Below are 24,385 nucleotides of genomic sequence, written 5' to 3' on the forward strand. Positions count from 1 at the left end.
CTTTGTCTTGTCGGTTGTCTCTCAACCGAAAGGCTGGTGGTTCAAAAAGTGATTATAATTATAATTATTATTATTATTAAATAATATATTAATATTAAAAATAATTAAAGACATGTTTTCCTTATAGTACAACGATCACTAAATTAGTTTCGGCTGATTTTGAACAAAAAGGTAACCATAGATGTCTTTGTTCGCCTCCGGTTAAAAATAAATAAACGTAAAAAGAGTAAAACACCGTAATAAAATTCCTAAAACTTTCATCTCGAGTTTTGTGCCCGGTGGGATTCTGCGTCACTTCCGCCGTTTCCCTCCGGAAGTACAGTTAATTTTTATTCACAGGAAAAAAAAAAAAAACAGCTGTTGTTGAAAAAGAAAACATCAAACTACATTTGCTTGGCGCATGCCTTGCCTTCATATCCTCGCAGACTTAAATACCGTAAGAAATGCTCTTCCCACGATCCTCTTCGTGTGTCTGGATGTTGTTTTGCTGACTTGAATAACGAAGTCTCTTTTCGCTCATTTGTTGCGAGTTAGCTGCTAGCTGTTAGCTCCCACCGCTGTGCACTTGAAGCTAGCACAACTAGCCACTCCGAGCTAGTCAACTGACCATTTCTGTTTCTGCCGACAGCTACTGGTGACAAACAAATACGTGGGGCTTTGAAACAGTCATTGCGATAGTTACTTATGATGGTGAATAAGTGAGTAGATATAGATCGTACATTGTGTGACTCGCCTGCCACCTTTTAAACTGCGATATACCTGTGTTTATGTCCCACGTTAGCCGTGTTGCTTGGTAGAATAACCACCTAAGACATCATTTATTTTGCTTAACAATAACAAAAACAGTAGTCTTCAACACTGTTCTTCTTTTTTGGACTGGGATTAATGTCTTTTACCCTGTTGTGTGATGGTATCTTCTCCTAATCTCATTACTCTACAGAAAAGTTAAACAGGAGGTGTAGAGGTGCCTGAAGAAGTGGGCATACTCTTAATTTTCCTCAAGGATAAACATAAGACTCCTCTTGCATATTAAGTAAGTGTGTACTAGCCAATTAGAGACAGAGTAGGGAGGGTCATCTCTTCACCATCCTACTGAATACTGTCAATCAATCAGAGGAGATTTAGAAGTGGGTATACTCTGTAAACCTGCTTATACCCTGCACTACACCACTGGGAGGAAGACTTATTACTAGGGCTCCTCGATTATGTCAGAAATCAAAATCACGATTATTTTGGATCAATAAATCAATCTTTATTTGTATAGTGCCAAGACACTTTACAAAAAGCAGGTTAAAGACCTTACTCTTAATGTGGGGATGGGATAAAATGCAGGAAGAGGGATAGGGAGCAAGGTTGTTCAAGCAGGGATCGGGGGAGAGGGGGGGTGCTGGTAATCACTAATTGTAAACACGATATTACAACATATGGATCACGTGTAATTATCGAACGTAAACACTCTGAACACACTGAAAAGCAAACAGTAATTAAGTGAAAAAATAGGAATATATAATGAGTAAATTGTAAATGACTATGTTTTAGAGATAGTGGTGATGTACTCGTGTTCAAAATATGATAACAAACACTTTGAAACAAACATAACTTAAACTGGACAAACGAGAGAAACACGACGTGAGGCACAGTAATCGCTTGTTTTTGTGATCGTTGGAAGATGAAATTCAAATTGAAACTCGATTAATTTCCCAGCCCTACATGTTACTTCTTGCTTATTATACTAAACAGATATTTAGAATTAAGTTGCATCTCCTCTGTTGCCCTGGCTATATCGGGCTTAAGTGCATGGTGAACTTACTCAGTTTTTGTCAAATGTTTTTGACAGGATGCCGGCCTCAGAAGGAGGACCAGCTCCTCATGACTCTCAGCCTAAGATGAAGAGGCCAGATGAGGATGGGGAGGCTCTGCCATCAAAAACTGCACCAGCTACCATTAATAGAGCCCTTAAAACAGGAACTGCAGGAGAAACGACAGCAGCTCCCAGGACTAAGAAAAAACGGTCTGCCTCAGCGGAAAGAGGAATTAAGCCTGCCAAGTCATCCAAACAGAGTTCCCCTCCAAAGGATTCCAGCAAAAACATTTCTGATCCACCTGTTAAAAAAGCCAAGCTCCTAAAAGCCACAAGTGCCTCCTGTGAAGATGCTCCCTCCAAAGCTAACACCAAAGCTTCCCTAAAGCGAACAGCCTCCACAGAGTCAGAGGATGAATTCAGTAGTGATGGTAGTAAGACTGACCTCTTCAGAGAGAGGGATGAAGGTGACAAGGCCCGCTGCATCCGAAAATATTCTAATAGAGTAAAAGCCAAGCGCAAAGCTGAAGAGCTGCCGTCTGACCTTCAGGAAACAAGCCAAGGCTCCCCATCAGAACCGGGGGGCACCATTCAGATGGACCATAATTATGGTAGATTTTCTGATTCATCAAGTGGGCAAAGTGTGAGTGAAAATTTTCAGGATGAGAAAAAAGAATCTGTTACTGAAAGTGAGGGCAACAACATTTTAATTCATGCTGCCCAAGAAGAGTCAAAGGAAACATTGGTGTCTGTTGATGAAAGTAAGCATGAGGAATTAAAAACATCAGAAAACCAGAGGCTGGAGGATAAGGAAGCACCTGCATCATGTAGAGAAACTCTAGACTGTGTCAGTGAAGTTACAGATACACCTGGCATCACATCGGAGGTAGGAGAAAGTGAAAAGACAGACCTTGAGGATTCCTTAAAAAGTCAAAAGGGTTCAGATAATGAAACACAAGCCTCTCCACAGGATAAACTGTATTCTAGGGAGGCAAATGAGAAGACAGATTCAGCTCAGAGGGATGTGAGCAGTAAACCTGACATAAAGGAGGCCACAGAATCTGTGTCTGAGGAGGTGAGGTTAGATATCAAATGTCAAAGTAAGGAAGGAGCGCATAAAGTGCAGGGAGTCGTTGAAGCAGCCAGTATCTCTGCAGGTATAGAATCACTGTGTCACGATAAAAGCATAGGTCGAATTCCTGATAGACAGACTGAGGAAAATGTAACGACGACAACAGAGTCTGTTGGCAACCCAATGACTCAAACAGACCTCAGTTTTAAAATTCAAGTTAGTTTTAAAGCAGAATCAAAGTCTGACCATCTACAGGATGGAGTAAGCCATGAAGTGACAGGTAGAAATTCCAACTCATGCGATGTGAACGATATAATCAGAAAGTCTGAAGAAAAGCTTGAAGACAGTGAAAGAAAAGGAGTGGCGTTCCTGTCGAGTCAGGTTGTTGAGGGGCCGCAGTCTTTAACTGATGTACAACTGAGGCAAGAGGTCAGGACGACTGAAAGCTGTGTAGAAACACTGACACCAGATTGTAAGGCTGCTCAAGAGCAGACTCACAGCGAGGTGCTTTCCGCTTGTGTCACAGTCTCAGAGGGTCAGATAGACGTGAACACACAGACTAAAATAACAACAGAGGAGATGTCTGACTCCGCACAAAACCATGAGACCCACAGAGTGAATGAGAAAACTACAGAAATAATTGTTGAGGTCGAGGAAAATTCCACAAGTATGGAAGAAGAAATGAAGATTAAACATAATAGTCAAGTCAAAATGGATTTACAGGCTTCGGCTGCATCACATCATCAAATGTTTAATCAGGATGCAACAGTGGAAATACAAAGCCAAGAGAGCGAGGAATCTACCACATGTAATCAGGATAATGGGGTCAACTCCAAAACAATGGAAAATAAGGGCATAGTAACCTTTGAACTGGCTATTGGACCTGAGAGCCAAGGGGAAACAGAAACACAGATTACACCAACATCAGAGATTTGTAGTCCAATACCTACAGTTGAGGTTAAAAGCCAGGAAGTCATTGAATGCACCACAAACCTATCTATTCAGAGTCAACCAGATGTTGTTATTGGAAATTCTGAAATATTGGAAAATGAAGATGTGGTGAAAGTTGATTTTACTAGTGGACCTGAGGGTGTGACGATAATGACATCAGAGATCTCTACAATGGAAGAACAAAGCCAGGAGAGTTCACAAACCGGAGGAGGAGGAACAGAAGACGTGTCTGATAAAGCACAGACACTTCCAATTAGAAAAAGTCAGAGCACTGAAGATGAAGGCAGGGTGTATGTTGAATGTGTTAATGCTGCTGCTGAGACTCAAATAGAAGTGGACATGGAGACTACAGCAACATCATCAGAGGTTTCTGATTTGGCACCTACAATAGAAACACAAGTCGGGAACAGCCAAGAAGCCACTGAACCCGCAGAAGATGCTTTTGTGAAGGTTCAAAAAGGCCCCATGATTCAGACTCCCGGGAGTAACGGAAATGAAAACGAAGTTATCAAAGAATGTGTCACTGTAACTGAAAATCAAAGAGAAATGGATTTACAGACAGCAACAACACCAGAGGAGGTTTTTGATGCAGCAAATACAGAAGAAACTGAAGTCAAGAAGAGCAAAGCCTCTGAACCCACAGCAAACATATCAGAAAAGGTACAAGAAGGCCTAATGATTCAAATTCCTGAGACTAACAAAAACGATACCAAGTTAATCAAAGAACGCATCGGTACAACAGAGAATCAAAGAGAAATGGATTTGCAGACAGCAGCAACACCAGAAGACTTTTCTGATCAAACAACAGCACAAAAACAAAGCCAGAGAGGTCAGAGAGTTGATGACCATACTACAGATATTGAAGTGCAGACGGATGTTACCGTTGCCAATACTGAGAGTGAAGAAAACAAGGTTATCACAGAATGTGAGGATGCTCCTGAAAATCAAACAGAAATTGATTCACAAGCAACAATAGCACCAGATGAGATGTGTATTCCAACATCACCAGTGGAAATACAAAGCCAAGAGGTCAGTGAACACAGTATAAAAGATCTGGTGACTTCAGGTTGTGAAAATGAAGACAATGTGATCTCTGAATGTGATAATGTACCAGGCCTTCTCGTAAATATGGAAACAACACCAATGATAACAGAGATTCCTGATGCAGCAGAACAGCAAAACCAGGGGACGGTTGATGTTAGGGAACAAAGTAATACTTTATCAAATGGCATCCCAAAACTTTTTCCTTTGGCTGATTCTGATCGTAGAAAAAATCAAGACATGCAGCCAAATTCAAGAGCTGATACTATCCAAGCGGATATAGATCTTATAAGGGAACCATTAGAACAGGTAGATTCTGTGATAGAAGAGGAAACCGGGAGCAAAGTGATTAATGAGGTCAAAGAAGCGGGTGTTATCGTTTCTTCTGATAAGGCTGAGAAAACAGTCTGTAATATTGAAGGACACAGAGGGGGAGCTGGAAGCAATGAAGTGATAGTTTTTGTTTGCAACCAACCAGACGACATGGATGTTGTAATTCAGGCTTCAGAAGAGCAGAATAAGATGGTCAGCCAGTCGGAGGTTGAGATACATGAACACCAGGTGGTCTATGAGCCCATTAGTAGCCCAGAGAGTAATGATGATAGAGACATTTCCACAGTACCAGTAAACCATGGTGGCTTTTCTTCGCTGGATGTACATAACTCAGAGACCCATCAGATTGAAGGAGATTTCTCTACAAATGGAGAAAACAGGGACATTTGTCACCAACAACTGGAAGCTGCTGAGCAACTAATTTGCGCCTCAGACAGCCAAGAAGTAAAAATGGAAGTACAGACTTTCGGTGTGCCAGAGAGTTGTGTGTCTGCACAGTTCGAGCAGGGTGAAACAAGTGTGGATTTGAAACAAGTGGCAGTAATCAGCTCTAGTGATGACATCAGCATGCCAGATGACCAGTCTGAAGTTGTGACAGAGAAAAGTGAGAGGAACGGGTATTCAGACTGTGTAGGTGCCACAGAGGTTTCCGACCACGTGCAGGAGGACGCTGGGCTCCAGGAGGTTACAGACGTCACAGTGACAACTACCACAGCCACAACTGAAGTTGAAATTCCAGATAGTACCTCAGAGCAATTTGTAATCTTGGAACCAGTCCTAGAGAATGAAATTCACTTTGATATTGTTACTCAAGCTGCAGCTGAATCAGGGTTGTCAGCCTCGCTTTCAGAGCATTTTAGCCCAGACAGTGCTTTAGTAGGCGATGTGGAAAATCAGCAGGCTTTAAATGGTTCCCATCAAAATGTCACGATCCCTGAAGGGAAAATGCAGCAGTGTCAAACATCTGGGGATGTCAGAGATCCCACACCGTCCAATTCAAGTGATTGGGTGATCAGGCCTGCAGCAGAAATTCCTCCTGAGGAAAGCGTTGAGGTTGTTCACAATTCTGACCATAGCCAGCAACACTCGTCTGATATCATGGAATTTAATGCTCCAGAGATTGAAATAACAAACCATGAAGACTGTAATGATCTGGTGTTAGAAAATTCAGATGATTTGGTTTTACAAGAAGTGCAGATTCTGGAGGAAATAGAGATTGGTCGTGAGATCGTAGTAGCAGAGGAGGAGAACGATGAAGATACTGACATTTCAATCATAGAAAAGCCTCAAGAAACACCCAAGGAGGTCCCTGCTAACACCTTGGAGGTAAAGGTTGATGAGACAAAGAAAAGTGACAACTGCGTCACTAACTTGAAGCAAAAAATAACAACTGAGAAGACTGATGATGACAAAAAGGGAGTTGAGGCAGGAAAACCCAAGAAACAAGAAATGAACACTCAGGCCAGAACCAAAGCCCGCCTGGCAGCTCTGGCTGAGCAAAAGGCTGCAGCAGCTAAGAGACCAGCAAATAGACAGCAGATGAACCTCTTAGCCCTTTGTCAGGAGATTGCAGAGGACATTGCTACCGACAGTATGCTTTTGAAGAGGATAGAGGAAGAAAAGCAAGCGGCGGCGGCAGCAGCAGAAGTGGTGGCAGCGGCAGCAGCAGTAAAGAGTGAAGCCAGCAAAAAGGAAAGTCAACCTGAGAAAACACAGGTGGTAGACACAGTTAATGTTGCTACACCTGCAGGACCAGAAGAGTGCTCTGCTTCTGCAACACCTGCGACTGAGGAGGCATCTGTAGCCCAGGTCTCCACGGCGGCTTCAGCTGAGGCTCAGCCTGCTGAAGAGTCAAAGCCTGCTGAAGAGTCCAAGCCTGCTGCAGAGACTCCAAAGAGGCGTTTCTTCATCTCACAGGTTTCTGTGCCATTAAAAGCACACGAGAAAAAGAAGCTGACTAGGTATCAGAGACTAAGACAGGTTGAACTGCAGAGAGAGAAAATGTCCTGGGCACGTGTAAAGAAACTTAAGTCTGATCAAGCGAATCAGATGTTTTCAGACATGGATTGGCAAGGACCCCTCTCTTTGTTTTCTGTGACTCCTGTGAGCATTGCTCCACAACCAGCAGCCAGTCCTTCTAAAACTCCTCTCCCAAGTCCTTCCTCAGCCAGCAAGCCTGCATCACCCAAGGCAGAAGTTTCCAAGGTAGACAGTCCTAAGGCTGAACTTGCTAAAACAGAAACCCCTCAAACCGACCCTACCAACAAGGAACCTACAACAACTGAACCAAGTAAACCTGAACCTGCTACAACTCCAACCTCTAAAACTCCAGTAACTGAAACCCGTAAATCTACAAGGTTAAGTCAAGCTCAAACTTCAAAAGCAACCACAACTCCTGCCCCAAAAGCGACCAGATCACCAGCCAAGAGGACCCTCCCAGCAGTACCCCCTCCCATGCCCAATGGACTTAAATCTCAAAAACAGAAGCCTGTCGAGTACATTCCATACAAACCCAGGCCTAAGTATTCCTTTGATGACTTTGAACTCGATGATGACCCCTTACCTGTAGCTCCAACAAAGCCCAGGCCTCAGACAAGACCCATGCAGACGACACGACCAAACATTCAGTCAAACCCGGCAGCTCAATCTAGACCCACAGTTTCATCACAACTTGCCGCCCAAGCAAAATTAAAAGCTCAGACCACAGCTGCTGGACAGATCTCAGGTCAGTCAAAGCCCTCTGGTATCCCCCATCCACAGTCAAAGTCTGCTGTTGCGTCAACGCCCCAGTCAAAAGCACCAGCGACTCCGGCAGCTTCTTCAAAAGGTGTCCCTTCAGCTCAGGCTCAGTTAAAGTCTCCTGTTTTGACCACTCCTCAGCCAAAAACTGTTTCAGCTTCAGGTCAGGCCAAGACTGTTGCTTCTGCTTCTCCCCAATTAAAGCCTGCTGGAAGTGGCAGTACATTCCAGGTCAAGCAGTCCACTTCAACAACCCCCCAGCCTGCTGCTTCAATCACATCTGAAACAAAGCCTGCTGCTGCTCCTAAGGCTAATTCTCATAAACCCCCAAGTTCAACATCAGCAGAAGACAGCAAATGCAAGGTAACTCAAATATAAATCATGTGGTAATCTGTTAAAAAAAACAGTATGCTGACTATTGATGTTACTTGTCGCTCCTTCATTCTTCCATAGGAAACTGCTGGTCCACTTCCATCAGCTCCCACATCCTCTGTCCCCTCAGAAGTAAACTCCAAGGAGTCTGATGGCACGCAGAAGTGTGAAGAAAAGCCAGCTGGTTTGTATTTCTTTGGTATCTTTGCACAATTCTGCCATGCATGTTGCATGACTGATTCTGTCTGCAGGATATCTCTTAGTATGTTACTGTCCTCATTTGTACCCTGAAGCACTTCATTTTCTCTGAGCTTTTTTAACTGGATTAGGAAGAGACACACATTCTGTAATGTGTGAGGACAGTTTGGTAAAATTTTATATTAATTATCCAGAAGATTAGAGGGTGTGCCAAAGTTTTTACTTATTAAATGGCAGAGAAAGCTTAAAGTGTGTTTAACAATCGTGCCTTCTCTTACAGTCGCTGCTGTTGATCCTTCTCCGGTGGATAAAAGAGAAACAGACAAGACATCTGAAAAACCTTGTCAAGTGTAAGAACTTTTATCTGTGGTCATTTGACATGTTGTCCTTGTAGCAATGGAAACATGAAGTCAATGTGATGTTTTTTTATTCCCCAGAAGAGCAGCCAAGCCAAAAGACGGCGAGACTCCCCTCTCTGAAGCTTCTCTGCAAAAAGAAGTCAAGAAGCTAAAAGAGACAGATAAAGATGGAACCCAAACAATTATTGTAAGTGAACACGTTCATTTCCTCATCCCTTCCTTTTGCGAGTTGTATTTCGCTGCAACAAGAGATTGATTGTTTTCTTTTGTCTGGTAGGATGCGGGACAGAAGCACTTTGGAGCGGTGGCCTGCAGTGTGTGTGGGATGCTCTACTCTGCTGCCAACCCTGAAGATGAATCTCAACATTTACTTTTCCACAACCAGTTCATCAGCGCTGTCAAATACGTGGTGAGAGCAAGTTTCCTTGAATGATGGGTCTCATATTTGTTTCGCCTACTGTCTCACAATATTGACTCATCAGGAAACGCGCGGATGCATTTACTGAGCGAGCGTACACACACAGTGTTTTGAGCACTAAGTTCTCCTTGACACATGAGAAAATTAACTTTGAGGCGGCTTGTCAAAATTGTTGATACCTTGATCCTTTCGGATACCACGTGGTTGAATCATACATTCTCCAGTGTTTTTATTACCGGTGGTATCAAAAAGTGTTAAAGCTTTAAAGAAACTACAGATTATCATTCATAATTAAACCCAAAGCTGCCGTGAGAGAAAGACGGAGAGCTGTGGGGGTTCCACTCCAAATTTACAGGCAAATACAGATGTTTCTCAAAACCTTTAGTCTTGTCATGAAGATGCAAAACGTTGCTTTTACATCTCTTACAAACAGAGAGCAGACGAGGTGGTTGAGATCATCTTTTCACATAGGCCTAATAAACATGTGTGTTAGGAGAGGGTTCCTGCTTTTTGGTCTGATGCTGCACACATCCCTGATAAATATATGGATCGCTTTTTTGGTTTCTCTTACATAATGAAACCTTTATTTTTTGTTGATTCTTTCAGGGATGGAAAAAGGAGAGGATTCTCGCAGAGTTTCCCGATGGCAAGATCATTCTTGTCCTGCCAGATGATCCCAAATATGCTCTGAAGAAGGTACAGTGTGTTTAATTTCTTTGGCTTGAGCGATCAAAACACGAGCAATGATTTCATCATTACACTCAAACGATTTGTGTCTCAGGTGGAGGAGATCAGGGAGATGGTGGACAATGACCTCGGCTTCCAGCAGGTGGAGACAAAGTGTCCCTCTCAAACCAAGACGTTCCTCTTTATCTCCAACGACAAGAAAGTGGGCGGCTGCCTGATAGCAGAGCACATACAAGAGGTAAGGGACAACAGTCTGGTTATAGCAAAGAGATGTGTCTGTATGGATGTATATATTATTGATACAGCACATTTCAGCTACAAGGCGACTCAGAGTGCTTCACAGAAGACATCAGAAGCATGAAGACAAAGAGAAACATTAAGATCACTAAAACAATTCATCACAGATTAAATGTCAAAATATTTAATAAAATCTAAATAAAAAGATCCCAAAGAAATAGAGAAATGTGACTAAAGCAACTTAATGAAAAATAACTAGGGCGCGACCGATATGGGATTTTTGGGACCAATATCGATGTTGGAGAGGGATGCTATTTGACTGGAGAATAAATCTAGTAATATCAGCACATATCTGCGATTAAAGAAGCCAATACCGATAGTCACTGGATATGCTTATATTGGCTGATTTTATCGGCTAGCTGATAAATCAGTCGGGCTTGTTTGCACAGTTTGCTCCGTCTGTGTTCGGGCACAGCCCTAATGTGAACCTGGAAAACCTCACCTAGGGGTGCTGTGGTCGTTGTGGGTGCCACAGTCGTTACAGTTCAACATTACACCACTTTGTTTTGGAGAACTGCATCAGGTCTGTCAATAAACATTACTCCACCCTTTGGCTGCTCCTCACAGGGGTACAGAGTAATCGAGGAGCCCTCACCTGAAGGCTCAGAGGGAGAGAAGGTGATGTTTGAACGTCAGAGAGCTTGGTGCTGCTCGACCACTGCAGAGCCGGCCATCTGTGGAATCAGCCGCATCTGGGTTGTCAACATGATGAGACGCCTGGGCATCGCCTCGCGCATGCTCGAGTGCCTCAGGTTGGTGTGTCTTTAAATCTTTAAATTTGTTCCAAAATGAAGACATATTTATTTATTTAATTTTTTTGCTTTGACAGGAACAACTTTGTCTTCGGCTCATACCTGAGAAAAGATGAGATCGCTTTCTCCGACCCCACGCCCGATGGAAAACTCTTTGCCACGCATTATTTTGGCACTTCTCAGTTTTTGGTTTATAACTTTGTGAGTGGAACTCCTTCATCCCAGCCCAAAACGGATGCAGTATGACAGTCTTCAGGAGAGGTAACATCGGATTTAACCGAGACACTCACTGACCAACTGGACGCAGCGTCTAACACAGAATCTGTATTAGGATCATTAACAAAAAGAAGCTGTAAACGACTCCTTGGAGAAGACACATTGGTTTAAATCTCAGGATGAAAACAACAAGGTGTTGTTTAAAAAAAAAGTTATTAATTCACCCTTTAACCCCTTCCTGAATCGTATTTTCTCAAAAAGAGTATTTTCTTTTATACATTTTTAAGTAAACAATTGGTCTTATTATCAGTATCGAGTTTACACGCATGAACTGACAGCAATAGAAATCAGAGCATTTCATTCTACTCTCAATCCCTGAAAGGTGAACAACAGACTGCATTGATAACGATTCCTGTCCTGTTTTATACTCAAACAATGTAACATGTACAAGGAGCGTTTGTCCATGTTTAACTCTTTACAGTCGGCTGTTTGCTCTAAGCATTGTCCACGATGCTTCCACATCACGTTTACGGTTGAAGGCGGTTCGGGTTGATGTATTTTTCCCACCAGTGCCCTTGATTTCACTTTCCCGTTTATTGCAACATTTCAAACCAATCATGTACACCAGGCGACTGCATCGGTTGGACTCATTTCCAGCATCAGTTTGGAGCGACGTCGTGCGTCAGGAGAAACTGTAGCTTGGGCATTTATCGACTGCTCTAACTTTCTTAGATCACCTCGCCTGTTTTTTTTCCAAGCTGAGCCATAAACTGTACACCATTTAGCAGGGCATTGTAGCCTATACTGTATGGGTGATCTTTTTTATTTTTAATTTCTCAGAGACTGTCTATTGCTTTGTTTGTGCCTGAATGAATAATGTGCGATTTCATTTTTTTGTTCATGTTTGCCGATCATACTTATGGCTTTTTATTGCATTAGTCTAGAGTATCATCCTCCTACTTCTTAGTGGAAACAGATTCAAATGTATATCAAATTATAATGTGGATTTATGAATACTATAACAAAGTGTCTAATGGAAATGATGTGCACCATCAGGGTCTAACAGGTATTTGAATGATGCTCATCCAGGTTGGCCTTCATGAGTATTTGCTCAGTGACTAACACAAAGCTTCGAGATGAAGCCTCTCACAACACAGACGTTCAGTATCATTGTAATCCATCCCTTAGGTTCTTCTTTCCTCTCGTTGCTTTTAGAAGGGTGTGTCATGTAAGAAAAAGTACTTTGATTTATACGAAGCTGTTATGTAAATATTTATTTAAATAATAAACAATTTAAAACATTTGTGTTTGCTCATTTTTATTGGAGGACACGTCATCAGGTGAGTGTTGGATTGTTTGACCCTTCTTCTAAAGGTCGGCATGAATCACCACTGCCATCTAGTGGACATTGTTGTTGTAATCCCTGCATTTACTACGGTGGCTGGGAAGTGCAAACTAACATTACAAAGTGTGAAGAACAATTGAGACAAAATCAAATTTTTACATTTTTAGAAAGAAAATTACAAGATGCGAAACACCATAGAAATGACAACAAATAAACATTTTAGAAAAAATATTGACAAGATGCAAAACACTTCTAGGAGTGTTGAGACAATAAGTGCTGGAAAGGGGATGCACTAAATGCCAGGAGTGACCCATAAGTGATTGAGTGAGCCGTCAATTGATTCATTTTGGTGTAAGGACTGTGAAATGTGTTGCACTGAGTTTATGTTGACCGGACAACCTTTTTTAAGTTTTTCAGAACCCAACTGAGACAGTTAATGCACAGTCTTTCCATGAAAACATATTAATTGTTAATAATAACTCACTCGATCACTTCCGGGTCACTTCAGAAATTTTGTACATTCCCTTTCCAGCAAGATTGTGTCGTTTGTAAATGTGTTTGGGGACTAAAAGGGTTCTAACACTTGTAAATTTGTCTAAGTGCTTTTTAGAGTGTTTTGCATCTTGTAATTTTGTTTCCTAAAATGTCTCTCAAGTTTTGCGAAAGTGTTTCACACTTTGTAATTTTGGTTTGCACTTCCCAGCCGTGTATTTATTTTCTTGTTTAAATAAATCATTATCTCCAGAATGCTGCTGATACATATTAATCGAGGTCTTTAATGGCAGGTATATATTGACTAAGTGTCAAATGTGGGACTTTTTCTTGCTGTCATGTTTTCTCTTTCCAGTTGCAGATATAAACAATCCCCCCTCTTAGTGCATTCCTCGACACTCCTGTCACAACACGGGCCAACCCGATGGCAACTTCTGAGAAACAAAACAACCTTAGAACAACATGGATACTTCCTCAGGCAGAGAGTGAGAAAACAAGAGGCCTCCGCTCCTCCTCAGAGATGTTGATACTGATCAGCAGGAGAAAACAACTGAACTGAGCTTCCTAAGGTATCTCCAACTCAACAATCATCTTGACCTGTTGACTTGTATAGATGGGACCACCTCCACCTTCTGATTTACCCTTCAAAACTTGTTTTACAGTGTGCTTTAGAGTTGTGGTACTTGGTCTCGAAACCTCTTTTTGAAGGTCTCAGTCTTAGACTGGACGGACTCCGGATTTTAAATCAAGACCACCATTGACAGGCTACTTTTCCACATCATTACTGTGATTTGAAGGAAAACACCTCTTTCTAAAAGAACAAGAACAATTCATTCATAATTAAATTTTTATCGCCTGGTTATGGCCGCAACCTTCCCGGTGTTACGATCTAAGTGAGTGACGCCTGCTGCACATGAATTTTCTGTGATATTTATAGTCTTGGTTTTGTCTCGGTCTTGCCCTGCCTTGCTCTTTGTCTTGACTTGTTCTCGATCCCTAAATGTCTTGGTCTTGTCTCAGTCTCGGAGCAATTTGGTCTCAGGTATGTCTTGGTCTCGGTTAGTGTGGTCTTGACTACAACGCTAGTGTGTATTAACAATCCAATTTAGACCCGAAAAAAGAGTAATCACAAGGACAAAAAAAAAAAAAAGGAATACCATCTGTAAATACACACATTTATTCTTACAGGTCAGTTTAAAGAGACATAATTGTCACAGCTGCCACATTGTACACCATAAAAATATTCATTCTTATTAATAAGGTGGGGTTATTGTTAAAGTATTCTAAGCTATTCTTCTTAAAAATCAATCATTTCTTATTTACACTTTACACAACCAATTTACAAAATCTTACATCAAGCACCGAACTTAATCACAATGTCTACAGTCTCCACATCAGGTGTGTCACACTCAGATGATTTCTTGACAGTAAGGGGGGGGGGGGAAGCATGCAGGATTTCCCTCAGTACGAACATGAGCTCTGACCACCGACTGACCCGTTCACTCGTGGAACTCGCAGTGGGATTGGCCGTGTTGCGTGACATCTGCTGGGAGTTTATCGGGTTTTAAGAGTTTTAAAACAAGATTACAGTAATGCTCTGGGTACTCAATGTGTTGACAGGCAACCACCCATAAGAAGAACAGAGCTGCTCGGAAGTGTGAGTGGCAAATACACAATCATGTTTTTGAGAGAGAGAGAGAGAGAAAAACAACAATTGCTTATTTTACAAAAACATGATAAGTGAAGCACAGGCTCGTTAAATATACATGATAAAATATGAAGGTTGGATGGAGGTTAATGCATTGTTTGTGCATCTGTGACACGTCGGTACATATTTTGTAGTTGGCTGAAATGAGTTGACATACAAGAGTTTTTAATGCCAAGGCTATGGCAACAACAAAAATGTAGGCACCAAAGACAAAATATAATACTGTAGCCTAACAGTTCATGTATTTAGACACAAAAAGAAAAGCTCTCAGTCCTTTTGTGAGTTTTGATTAAAGACAAAGAAATGTCCTCAAAGAACGGGACAATTCTGGCCACAAAAGTCATACAGTAAATCCAACACGTCTGGTTCCTGAAGCCTTCTGTTCATTACACCGTGACCTTTCCCAGGCTGCACGACAACAACCTCGCCATCTGCTGGAAGCTCTACCAGCGGGTGCACTTTGTTATCCATCTTCTTAAAGTCTGTGACGCCAATATTGGGCAGCATGCCGTTCCTCTCTGCTGGCATTTTGGTGTCCTCTGAGTCATCCTTTGTATCTATTATACTGTCATCATTTGCACTGCCTTTGCTAACCACACTGATGTCCTCCTGCCACGCGTCCGAGTCACTAGCATGGGGCAAAGAGAAGTAGGTGCACTTCCTTGAAGGTGAAAGCTCCTTGTCTTCCAGTTCAGACTCTTTGCTGGGAAGTGAATATGAAGATTTCTCCTTTGAAACCATTCCTTCGTCTCGCGGGCTGTTTGTAAAGGTTTTGTTTATTCCAACCGGGTCTGAAAGAGACTTTTTGATTTGTGTGTTCTCACTGATGAAGAACAGTTCAGTATTGATGGGAACACAGTGTCCAGGCACGACTTTTGCATTAAAAGCAATGCAGCGTGTTGCCTCGGTTAAGTTGTCCAGAGCACTCGTGGAATTGAAGTAAGACAACTCAGGCATTGCTTTTGCCTGAGCTAAATGAAAGGGAGAGAAAATGCTGGATCGTTCATTCTTTGTCTCTTTTGGGGCAGATGGTGGCCTTTCGTTTGCTTCCTGGTCAGTATTACCATTTCTCATGCCATAAAGTCTTTCAATTGTTCTTCTGACAAAGCCTTTACTTATGGATTTCTGTGCTGAATCATCTTCACTACTGGACAGTTCACTGGACGTCTGAGACTGGTACCCCGCACTGGTTGAAGTCTGTGCTCTTAGCTCAACCAGCTCTGATGAGTTCGGGCTTGGGAAAGGTCTATGTCCCTGCTGAATATCTGTGGCACTCTTTGCGAGGAACATTTCCCTGATGGATCTTACTCTGTTGCCTTCGGGCTCTTTGGTTATAACACCAGTGGAGTCGTAGCTAAAAGACAACGATGACTGAGGAGCTGATCTGCTGCAAGGCGCTGACTGAGACTTGGGAGAATCCACAACCTTGGGCTCAAGAGGGACATTTCTATGTGAAAAATGTCTTTTGGGAGAACTTTCTTTTGAATTTCTCCTCGTCTGGCAATTAGCTACTTGCTTTTCCAGGAGAGTCACTCTCTCTGCTACAGTTTGGGATAGGATTTCATCAGAGTGATGCTTGGGTTTTTCCACAGCCTTTTCACATTTTGTGTCTTCGGACTGTGCTGCAAATGCAACAGTCTCCTTCATTTCTATACAGTTCTCTTCGACATATATGTCCATGATGATGTGTTCCTCCTCTGAGCTGGAGTCTTTTCCATAACACCTTAATTCTTCCTCGTGTGAGCCTCTGATTCGTTCAACCTTTATTGTGCGTTGCTGCACCTCAACATGTTCTAAACAGCTGTTGTGGTCATTCCCACTATCCTCATCTGCAAGTTTGATCAAATTACTACTGTCTTTCTTGTTATATAAACCCTGATTCTCAGTCACAATGCTTAGACCCCCAACAGTATTCTGACTTCCTGTCTTATCACACATCTGTGTTTTATCTGTGAGGTAGTCCTCTTCTTCTGAGCTTTCCTCGTCCTCCACTGTCTCTTCTGTCAAAGCCGTTAAAGGTTTACATACTTCTGTTTTTTCCTCGTGATCTAGAAGATCATCAAAGTGTTCCTCCTCCACTGTGCTCTCCTGCTCGTCCTCGTCATTAGATAAACTTTCCTCATTCATAACCCTTTGATCCTGACATTCAGCCTCATGCTGCTCTTCCTCTGAAGTTGGCTCATCCACATCTGAGTTACACGTGCTGTCGTTAACACTGATGCTCTGTCCCATTAAACCTCCTCCACCATGAAGTTCCTTCTCTGAGTTTAAGGGACTTGCAGAATAAGACAATGCGACTTGGTTGCTTGGCTCCTCTACACTGTAACTGAACCTCAGTTGCTTATCTTCCTCCACCTCAGAGCAATTCTCGGGTTTGGACGAGTCATCGCTCTCCTGCTGTATCTCCTCACATTCAACTTCTGCCCCCTCTTCTGAACTCTGTCGCTCATCTGAACTTGAACCATCTCCATCACAGCTCACCTCCAAACCTTTATTTGCACTTGACATGCTCTGAACTTCCAGTTCTGAACCTAAGTAATCATGATGGGTAAGCTCATTATCAGGAGCGCTTTCACTCTCCTCACTGTTCATCTGCAGCTGACCACCCTCCATCTCCTCTACCTCCGAGGTACAACCGTCTTGTTCAATGTTTTTATTGCTGCTAACTCTGTTCATATTTGCCCAATCTTTCCTTGATTTGTCTCTGTTGTTGTCTTGCTGCTGCCTTTCTTCTCCCTCATAACATGACTGCACACCCTTTGTATTCTCTTTCATAGATAATTCTGTACTGTAACGCTGGCTAACTCCAGATTCAGCTGGTGGACTTGTAGCTACACTATTCTGTCTGTAATGGCCGTTGTTTTCTTTGATTGGCTGGTCAGGTAGTTTGTGCTTCACTGTCTCTTCTTCTCCACCTGCTCTGGATTGTTTTGACTGCTCTGTGAATTGTTTAATGATGGAGCTGACATTAAAATGTGCTTTCTCTTCATGAGTGACATCCTTGTCGGTTACAGTACATTCTGCTGAGAGATGGGATAGCTTTGTATTAATGTCTTTGTTTAGTGGTGGTTCCATTTTTTTGATAATCCTACACTCTTTCTCGTCTTTGTCACTTTTGAAACCCAGTGAAAAAGAAGCCAATTCCTCCTTGAGCTTCTCAGGCATGTCAAGATTATCCATGACCTTGTCCATAATATCTTTATCAATGCCGCAGTCTTTTTCAGGTCTAGTCTGAGATACAGATTCTTGCTCTGAATCATAAGGTGTAGAGCTGCGACTCTTGCATTCGTCGCTGAGTTCCTGAAAGCCCTTCCAACTCTGCAGGAGCTGCTTCGAAGCTGCCTGCTGTAAAGTTGACAAGCTGTCTTTTAACTTGTGAGAATCCTCAATGCTGGCAATTTCCTTAAGTGAATCAATCATTTTTAAAGCCTCCGCACAGCTGACATTGTTTGCGTTCTGCTCGTCCATATTTAGGTTGGTTAAGCCTTCCTTTAGAGTCATGACAGCCAAGAAAGCAAGGAGAGCTTTAGATGATGAGCCAAATGTTGAAGCCACATGAGAGGAGAAGTCAGGCAGACTGTTCGACCTTTCCAGACCTGAGGGACGTTTGGTCTGTGTGATAAGTCTGATTGACTTTATTGAGTAGCAAATATCCTCAAGCACAGACTTGATGTCTGGCTGATTTTGCATGTTAAATGGCTGGGGCAGTATTTGTGTTTCTTTCTCTTGACCTGCTGTTATAGGGTCATCTGACCTTTTCACCTTATTGTCATCACTCTGATTCGCTTCCACTGGATTTACTGCGTTACAAGAAAGCTTTTTGTCCGGTTCACCTGTTGATTTGACAGACTGTGGTGTTTGGGAGTTCTTTCTTCCGGATGACGTTTTCCCATGTGCCTCAAGCGATGACACCGATGTATCGTCTGAGGAGTGATTTCTGGAGAGCAACTTTTTACTTGACCTGTGTCTGACGGGTGGTGACACAACATCCAGAGACTGAGAGTATGGAGAAAGTCTCTTTTGCAATTGAGGCTGTTGATGATGAAGCATCGGCTTCTTCCTAGTGGAGGGGCTAGCATTTGGTGTTGCATATCTTGGTCTGCCAACATTTGGTGACATATTGGGAGGGCGGTTATGAAATGAAGACAATTTTGGAGATTTCTGAGAGATTTCAGATGACAGCTTCCTGGTTTCGGATTTTCTCTCTGGAGATGGACTACTCATAAGTTGTACTTTTTTCACCTGGGGTTTGGGAGACGATATCGCTGTGGGCGATATCAGTGGTGTTTCGTTACATTTACTCTCCTTAGTATGTTCTCTTGGTGTTATGTGATCATCTGATGAAATACTTGCTGATTGCATTCTCTCTTCAGATGTTAAACTAGCAGGAGATGCAAAGGTCAAACATAACTGACTTTTCTCATCGTTTTTGCTCTTTGATTGCCATGTCTCGTCTGGTAGGGGTTCACTATGTTGAGATGTGTCTGTTGAATGGAGGCCATTTTGTAGCACATCATTACCCACCACATTGATGTGAGCAGCTGCTGTGGATGTCTCTGAAGTGGCATCACTACATAAAGCATATTTATCCATACAAGTCTTTCTGAGAGCCATTGTCCTGCCAAGAGACAAATTACTGACTAAAGGAGCCATTTTGATCAAAGGTAGTGGTGGTTCCCCCTGCTCAGAAGGAATGTTAGTCCGAGCTGATGTTGTCCTTTCCATTGTGAGATCGGTAGGAGAAGCTGCCTTTTCAGATGCAGGACTGATGGATAAAGGATGACTATCTGACATTTGACTGCTCACTGATGATAGCCTGTATAATGGGCTGCTGGCTGCGGAGGAAACGTCCGTCACACAATATTCAGTGTTTGAAAGCTCCAGATCTTCAGCCGGCGGTGAGGGGGGTGGTGGGAAATCCATTAAAATTGTGTCGTCAGGTGTTGCATTTTGTGGTGAGATTTTGACAGGACTACCAGATGAGCAGTCTGATGGGGTCTTATTTATTGTTGTATCTTCCTGGGATAAAATACTGTAGTTTTCTGAGTTTTTAGGGGTTGTATGACTGTGGACACTTTGCTGATTTAATGTGGTCCTCTCCAGTAATGGACTCGATTTGTTTTCAAAGGACTGAATTCTTTGTTTGACTGAAGATGCTTGCACATTCTCTGGCGGTGGGTTGATTTTCAGTGTTTCACATGTTTCTCGATCTGATGTATTCTCCAAACACTTATTAACTTCCTTTGCAACAATCATGACGCTGTTCTTAATTTCAGCCTCCATGCTCATGTCATCTTCTTTTTTGACAAGAATGACCTCCTCAGCTTTTTTACTTTCCTCATCTGGATAGGTTGTGGGTTCAAAATTGGCTTGTCCCAACCAGTTTTCCACATATTCATGTGTAAAAGCACTAGAAGAGTTAAAAGCAGGCAGCGACATACTTTTGCTGATATCATACGACTCGTTTTCCATCTTTTTCTCCTGATGCATTGATGTCTGACGTGTCAGTATTCCCCGTGGTTGGATCATTTCTATAGGTGCAACATTCAGTCTGCTTTTGTCTGTCTCCCTTTCAATTTCATTCAATGCTGATGGCATGTTTGGATCCTTAAGAATACTTTTCAAGGTGTCATCTGACTGTTGTGAGCTTTTTGTTTTGTATCCTTGGTCTCCATTTTTTGCTGCTCCCTTTTTGATCTTCATCGTGCTCTTTTCTGATTTGGATTTATTCCCATAAATTCTTCTCAGGAACCCGGCACTAGAGAAAGTTTTCACTTTCTTATGGTTCTCGGTTGCTTCTGAAGAATTTCCTTTTTTCCTTTTCTTCGGTGTCCGAAGCCGAATAACCCGTTTTCTGATCAGTTTTGGTTTCTTGTCATGCTTGATTTCAGTCTGTTTGGGCTTATCTCTGCCTTTGCTGGGCTTTGGCAACCTTCTTTGAGCATTTGTTTCTTGAATTGCACCAGTCTTAAGCAAAGGCATTGTTAAATCAGATGTTAATGAAGTGCTCCCAGCTCTCCAGAGGCTAATCGACTCAGAAGCTGTGGATGGTCTCCACAACTCAAGTTCAGACCCATTATTGGTGGAGAACCGTCCAGTTTCTGAGGTAGCTGGCCTGCAAAAAGGAACTCCAGACGCAGACATTCCCTGCGCACAAAGGTTTGCAAGGAAGTTATTCTGGCAGGTCTGCTGTTCAAATATGTGGAACACAGTCTCAGTGACCTCCTGTCCGCTGGATTCAACCTGCAGGATTTCGGACCTCCCTGCTGATTTGAATGTGGATACATCTCTGCTGCTTATATTGTTGGTATCTATAGAGCCAAGTCTTCTTGGTTTGGGAACTGGTCTAGTACTACTCTGCTTGACCAAGCAGTACTGCTCAGTCATGTCTCCATGTTCTGTCTGCTCTCTGTAGGAGTAAGAACCAACCACACCTTCCTGAATCCCCTCTGCTGTCACTGATTTTATGCTCTCCATTGAGGTTTGCTTCGTTCTGATTTGCTTGTGACCTGGTGTGGGAGCTCTCCAAGAGGACACCAAGCCAGTCTGTTCTTTGATATTATCGTCTTCAATACTACACTCGCTGAAAACTCCATTGCATGGTGTAGGTGGATCCTCATCATTGTTATCCTTTGATTTGTCCTTACTGATTGTGTCGATGGAGGCAACAGCACTTTGTAAATCAAGTGAGTCTGGTGAGCTGATCTGTTCTAACTCCGGCGGGGGTAAACTGGTTTCATTAAGCTCATTAGCCACACTCGATCGAGTCAAAGTGGTGGTCCAATGAATGGTTTCCTCCTCCTTAAGTGTCAGCCTCACCTTCATCTCCACCGTCATGCTTCCGTCTTGGTTCACTCGAAAGGACTTCTCAATGTCATCATCTGTGGGCAGCGAGCACCCCTGCCCTTCAACTCCATCGCCAAGGCAGGTTTCACCCTCTGTTTCTGCCACTGACTCCAGGATATGACCCGACTCCCACTCCACAGAGTTTGAGGGGTTGCTGCGTAGCTCGCTTGAACGTTCTGCCATGGAGTTGTTGATTTGATTCACAATGTATCTCTCACATGAGGGGGAAAACGGCCTCGACTTTGGAGCGTTTGATAGAAGCTTCTTTTTGCCTTTTTGGGCCAATCAGGTACAAAGAATACACGCGTTGAAAAATGAAGAGGAAAAATCCATCGATTAGAGGAAACCCGTGAAGCGTGAAAAGAAGAGAAAAGAGAATGTTAGAAAGATGAGAAAGAACTATTTACAGCACATGAAGAACAATAGCCGACAGCCACATAGACCTGCATAGTGTATGTAGGTCATCTATGGTATTATGTGCAGTATCAATGCCTCAGCACTTCCCCACTCATCCCATGAGAGCAGGTAGATTATTTCAGACACTCTGCATGTGCCGTATGAATAAGGGACCATTAATGAGAATAAATGGGCTCATCAGCAAATCAAAGAAAATCCGAGATCTATTCTTGTGAAAACTTACGGTTTAAAGCCTTTAGTCTTCGGATACTTTTTCGATTGGTAGGCAGCGTTGTTTGAGCTGAAGAGCTCTGTGCGCTGTAGTTTGCAGGCCTGAACGGCTCCCTGCCTGCTGCCACTACAGTCCCAGAGCACAATATCAAGCCTGGAAGACCATCCACCTGGAGTGGACAGAAAAAAAAAACACTTGTCTCTCTAATGGCATGAAACTTTATCACCACTAGATAGAAAGAAAATACATGTTTTCAGCCTTGAACATACTGTAGGTGTTATAGGGAGGGATATTAATTGCAAATTACAAGCATGCACAAAATCAATTCTTAAAGAATGGTAAAATTACAAAACAAATGGCTCAATTACCAAAGCCTTACAGTGCAGTATCCCAGAATGCCTTTCTTTGTATTAGCTAGAGGAGCCAAAGAAGCTTAGCACTTTCTCTCCTCAGGTGATGATTATTTATAGGCCAGGTTTAAGCCAGTTAATTCTGGGTCAATAATGATACCACAAAAAATAACACTGATAGCAAGGACTTTGAACACACTATTTGGGGGGATTTGGCATTCTTAGGCTTTACGGTCTAAAGATATAAGAGTAATATTTAAAAAAGGGTTTTCAAGTTGAGGCTTTCAAGTTGTCTTTAAAACAGGGTTTCATATATTTGTGATTTATTGGCCTTAGCAGGGATGGGTAAGTGAATGTGTTCTTGTGTTTTTTAGTAGGTTGTCAGTCCATATTGCTTGTGAATTCTGTTTTTGCTGTATCATAGGAACACTTACGCGTTTGCCGTCAGACGTGAGTAATTTCACCACGTGGAACTGGATCAGCTCTGAGATATATTCCAGTATGGACTCAAACGTGGGTGTAGTCCTCTTGTGAATGAACACTTTGTGTATTACATTGGGGTCACCATTGCGGAAAACCAGTAGCCTCTTTGGTGTGCGCAGAACCACCGGCTCCTTCTTGTGGATGCTCCAGCCGGGGAATAGCCTGGCCTGCTGCACAGTTCGACGACGGGAACTAGCAGGCCTGGCATGGTACCAGGGCGGCGGCTTCTTCCTGGCTCGTGCCAGGTTGAAAGGTTTGACCTTACGGCTATCAGAGCATATGTAGGACTTTCCATCCTCCAAATCATCCAAAGTACTGACTGCATGAACCCCATGAGACGTGGTAATGTTCCTCACCCCAAACGGCAGGGGAACCTTTTTAGAGAGACTGTCCAGGAGGGCATCAAATGTTTTAAAGGAGCGGTTGTTGATGACCATGCGCAGACCGTTGAACTGAGGATCTCCACTTTTGTAGAAGCAGACACGCTTTGATAGGATGGGGTCGATGACGCTTGTGTGGCGCGGGGTGCCAAAGGTGTGCGCACTCCCTGATGACTGTCCAGGGAGGACCCTCCGAAGAGACATCTCATTCATCTTTTCTTTTGGCTGAAAGGGAAAAGACAGGAAAATTAGATATTCACTGAAAGAAGTTGGGCATATTTCTGTGTGGAGAAAGTCCAAAAAGAACTGATGAAACACTAAAATATTTGAAACCTTAGTTTAAAACATTCTCAACATTGTCACTAGTAAGGAGCATGAAAAGTTTCCCAAGTGGCAACTTCATAATCATCATCATTCCCAGATTTGGTCCACTTGCTCTGCCTGTTTATGAAAATGCATTTATAGATGAGTATGATACACTTCAGTGCTGCCGTTGTCAAGGTAACCAATAATCATAGGAAGAATATTATTGGTTTTTATGTTTCTAATCCTCAAAGTATCAAACACATCTGTGCTTCAAAGACCTTCCTCATGTAGGTCAACACAACATAATACACCGTGTTGGACACATCTTAATTTAAGATGTGCAAACAGCTGAATGACGTCTCGCAGGCATCTGTTGTTTACTTCCTAAGCCTGTTGCCATCAGGTAACACGACCTCACTCCTGGAAAACTTGCCACGTGAACCTCTAATTATTTGATTACCCAAGTTTCAACAAGTGATGAAAGCAGGTGAAATGTGGAAAAGAGATGTTGTTTTTTTCAATCCTGATACTACGCCTGGTCTTTGTTTTTGGTTAAATCACTCGACCACACAAATAACATTGCATCACATTTCCTCAAAAGGATTCAAATT

The 24,385-nt window shown here is 42.6% G+C and overlaps 3 protein-coding genes across 4 annotated transcripts; 1 reads left to right on the forward strand and 2 right to left on the reverse strand.

Moving 5' to 3' along the window:
- Positions 1–342: 342 nt before the first annotated feature.
- Positions 343–12,537, forward strand: LOC109999663 (fap1 adhesin). 2 transcript variants are annotated; one of them, XM_020654758.3, is made up of 10 exons: positions 343–436; positions 1,838–8,300; positions 8,391–8,493; positions 8,788–8,857; positions 8,945–9,053; positions 9,144–9,275; positions 9,891–9,980; positions 10,066–10,209; positions 10,836–11,020; positions 11,098–12,537. In XM_020654758.3, exons 2-10 carry the CDS (start codon positions 1,839–1,841, stop codon positions 11,264–11,266), a joined length of 7,464 nt encoding a protein of 2,487 aa, XP_020510414.3. In that variant the 5' UTR covers positions 343–436; position 1,838; the 3' UTR covers positions 11,267–12,537. The 2 variants fall into 2 exon arrangements, with proteins under 2 accessions (XP_020510414.3, XP_020510415.3); XM_020654759.3 differs by having other exon boundaries at positions 8,948–9,053.
- A 1,680-nt stretch (positions 12,538–14,217) lies between these two features.
- LOC136177232 (uro-adherence factor A-like) lies at positions 14,218–21,862 on the reverse strand. Its single transcript, XM_065949123.1, has one exon. It carries the CDS (start codon positions 21,808–21,810, stop codon positions 15,091–15,093), a length of 6,720 nt encoding a protein of 2,239 aa, XP_065805195.1. The 5' UTR covers positions 21,811–21,862; the 3' UTR covers positions 14,218–15,090.
- A 385-nt stretch (positions 21,863–22,247) lies between these two features.
- LOC114921399 (oxygen-regulated protein 1) lies at positions 22,248–23,680 on the reverse strand. The gene is made up of 2 exons (XM_029281364.2): positions 23,040–23,680; positions 22,248–22,424 (listed from the first exon to the last, which is right to left on the reverse strand). The coding sequence occupies exons 1-2, from the start codon at positions 23,670–23,672 to the stop codon at positions 22,248–22,250; spliced, it is 810 nt and encodes a 269-aa protein (XP_029137197.2). The 5' UTR covers positions 23,673–23,680.
- Positions 23,681–24,385: the final 705 nt, after the last annotated feature.

Source organism: Labrus bergylta, chromosome 20 (genome assembly GCF_963930695.1).
Source record: "Labrus bergylta chromosome 20, fLabBer1.1, whole genome shotgun sequence".
Taxonomy (NCBI): Eukaryota; Metazoa; Chordata; class Actinopteri; order Labriformes; family Labridae; genus Labrus; species Labrus bergylta.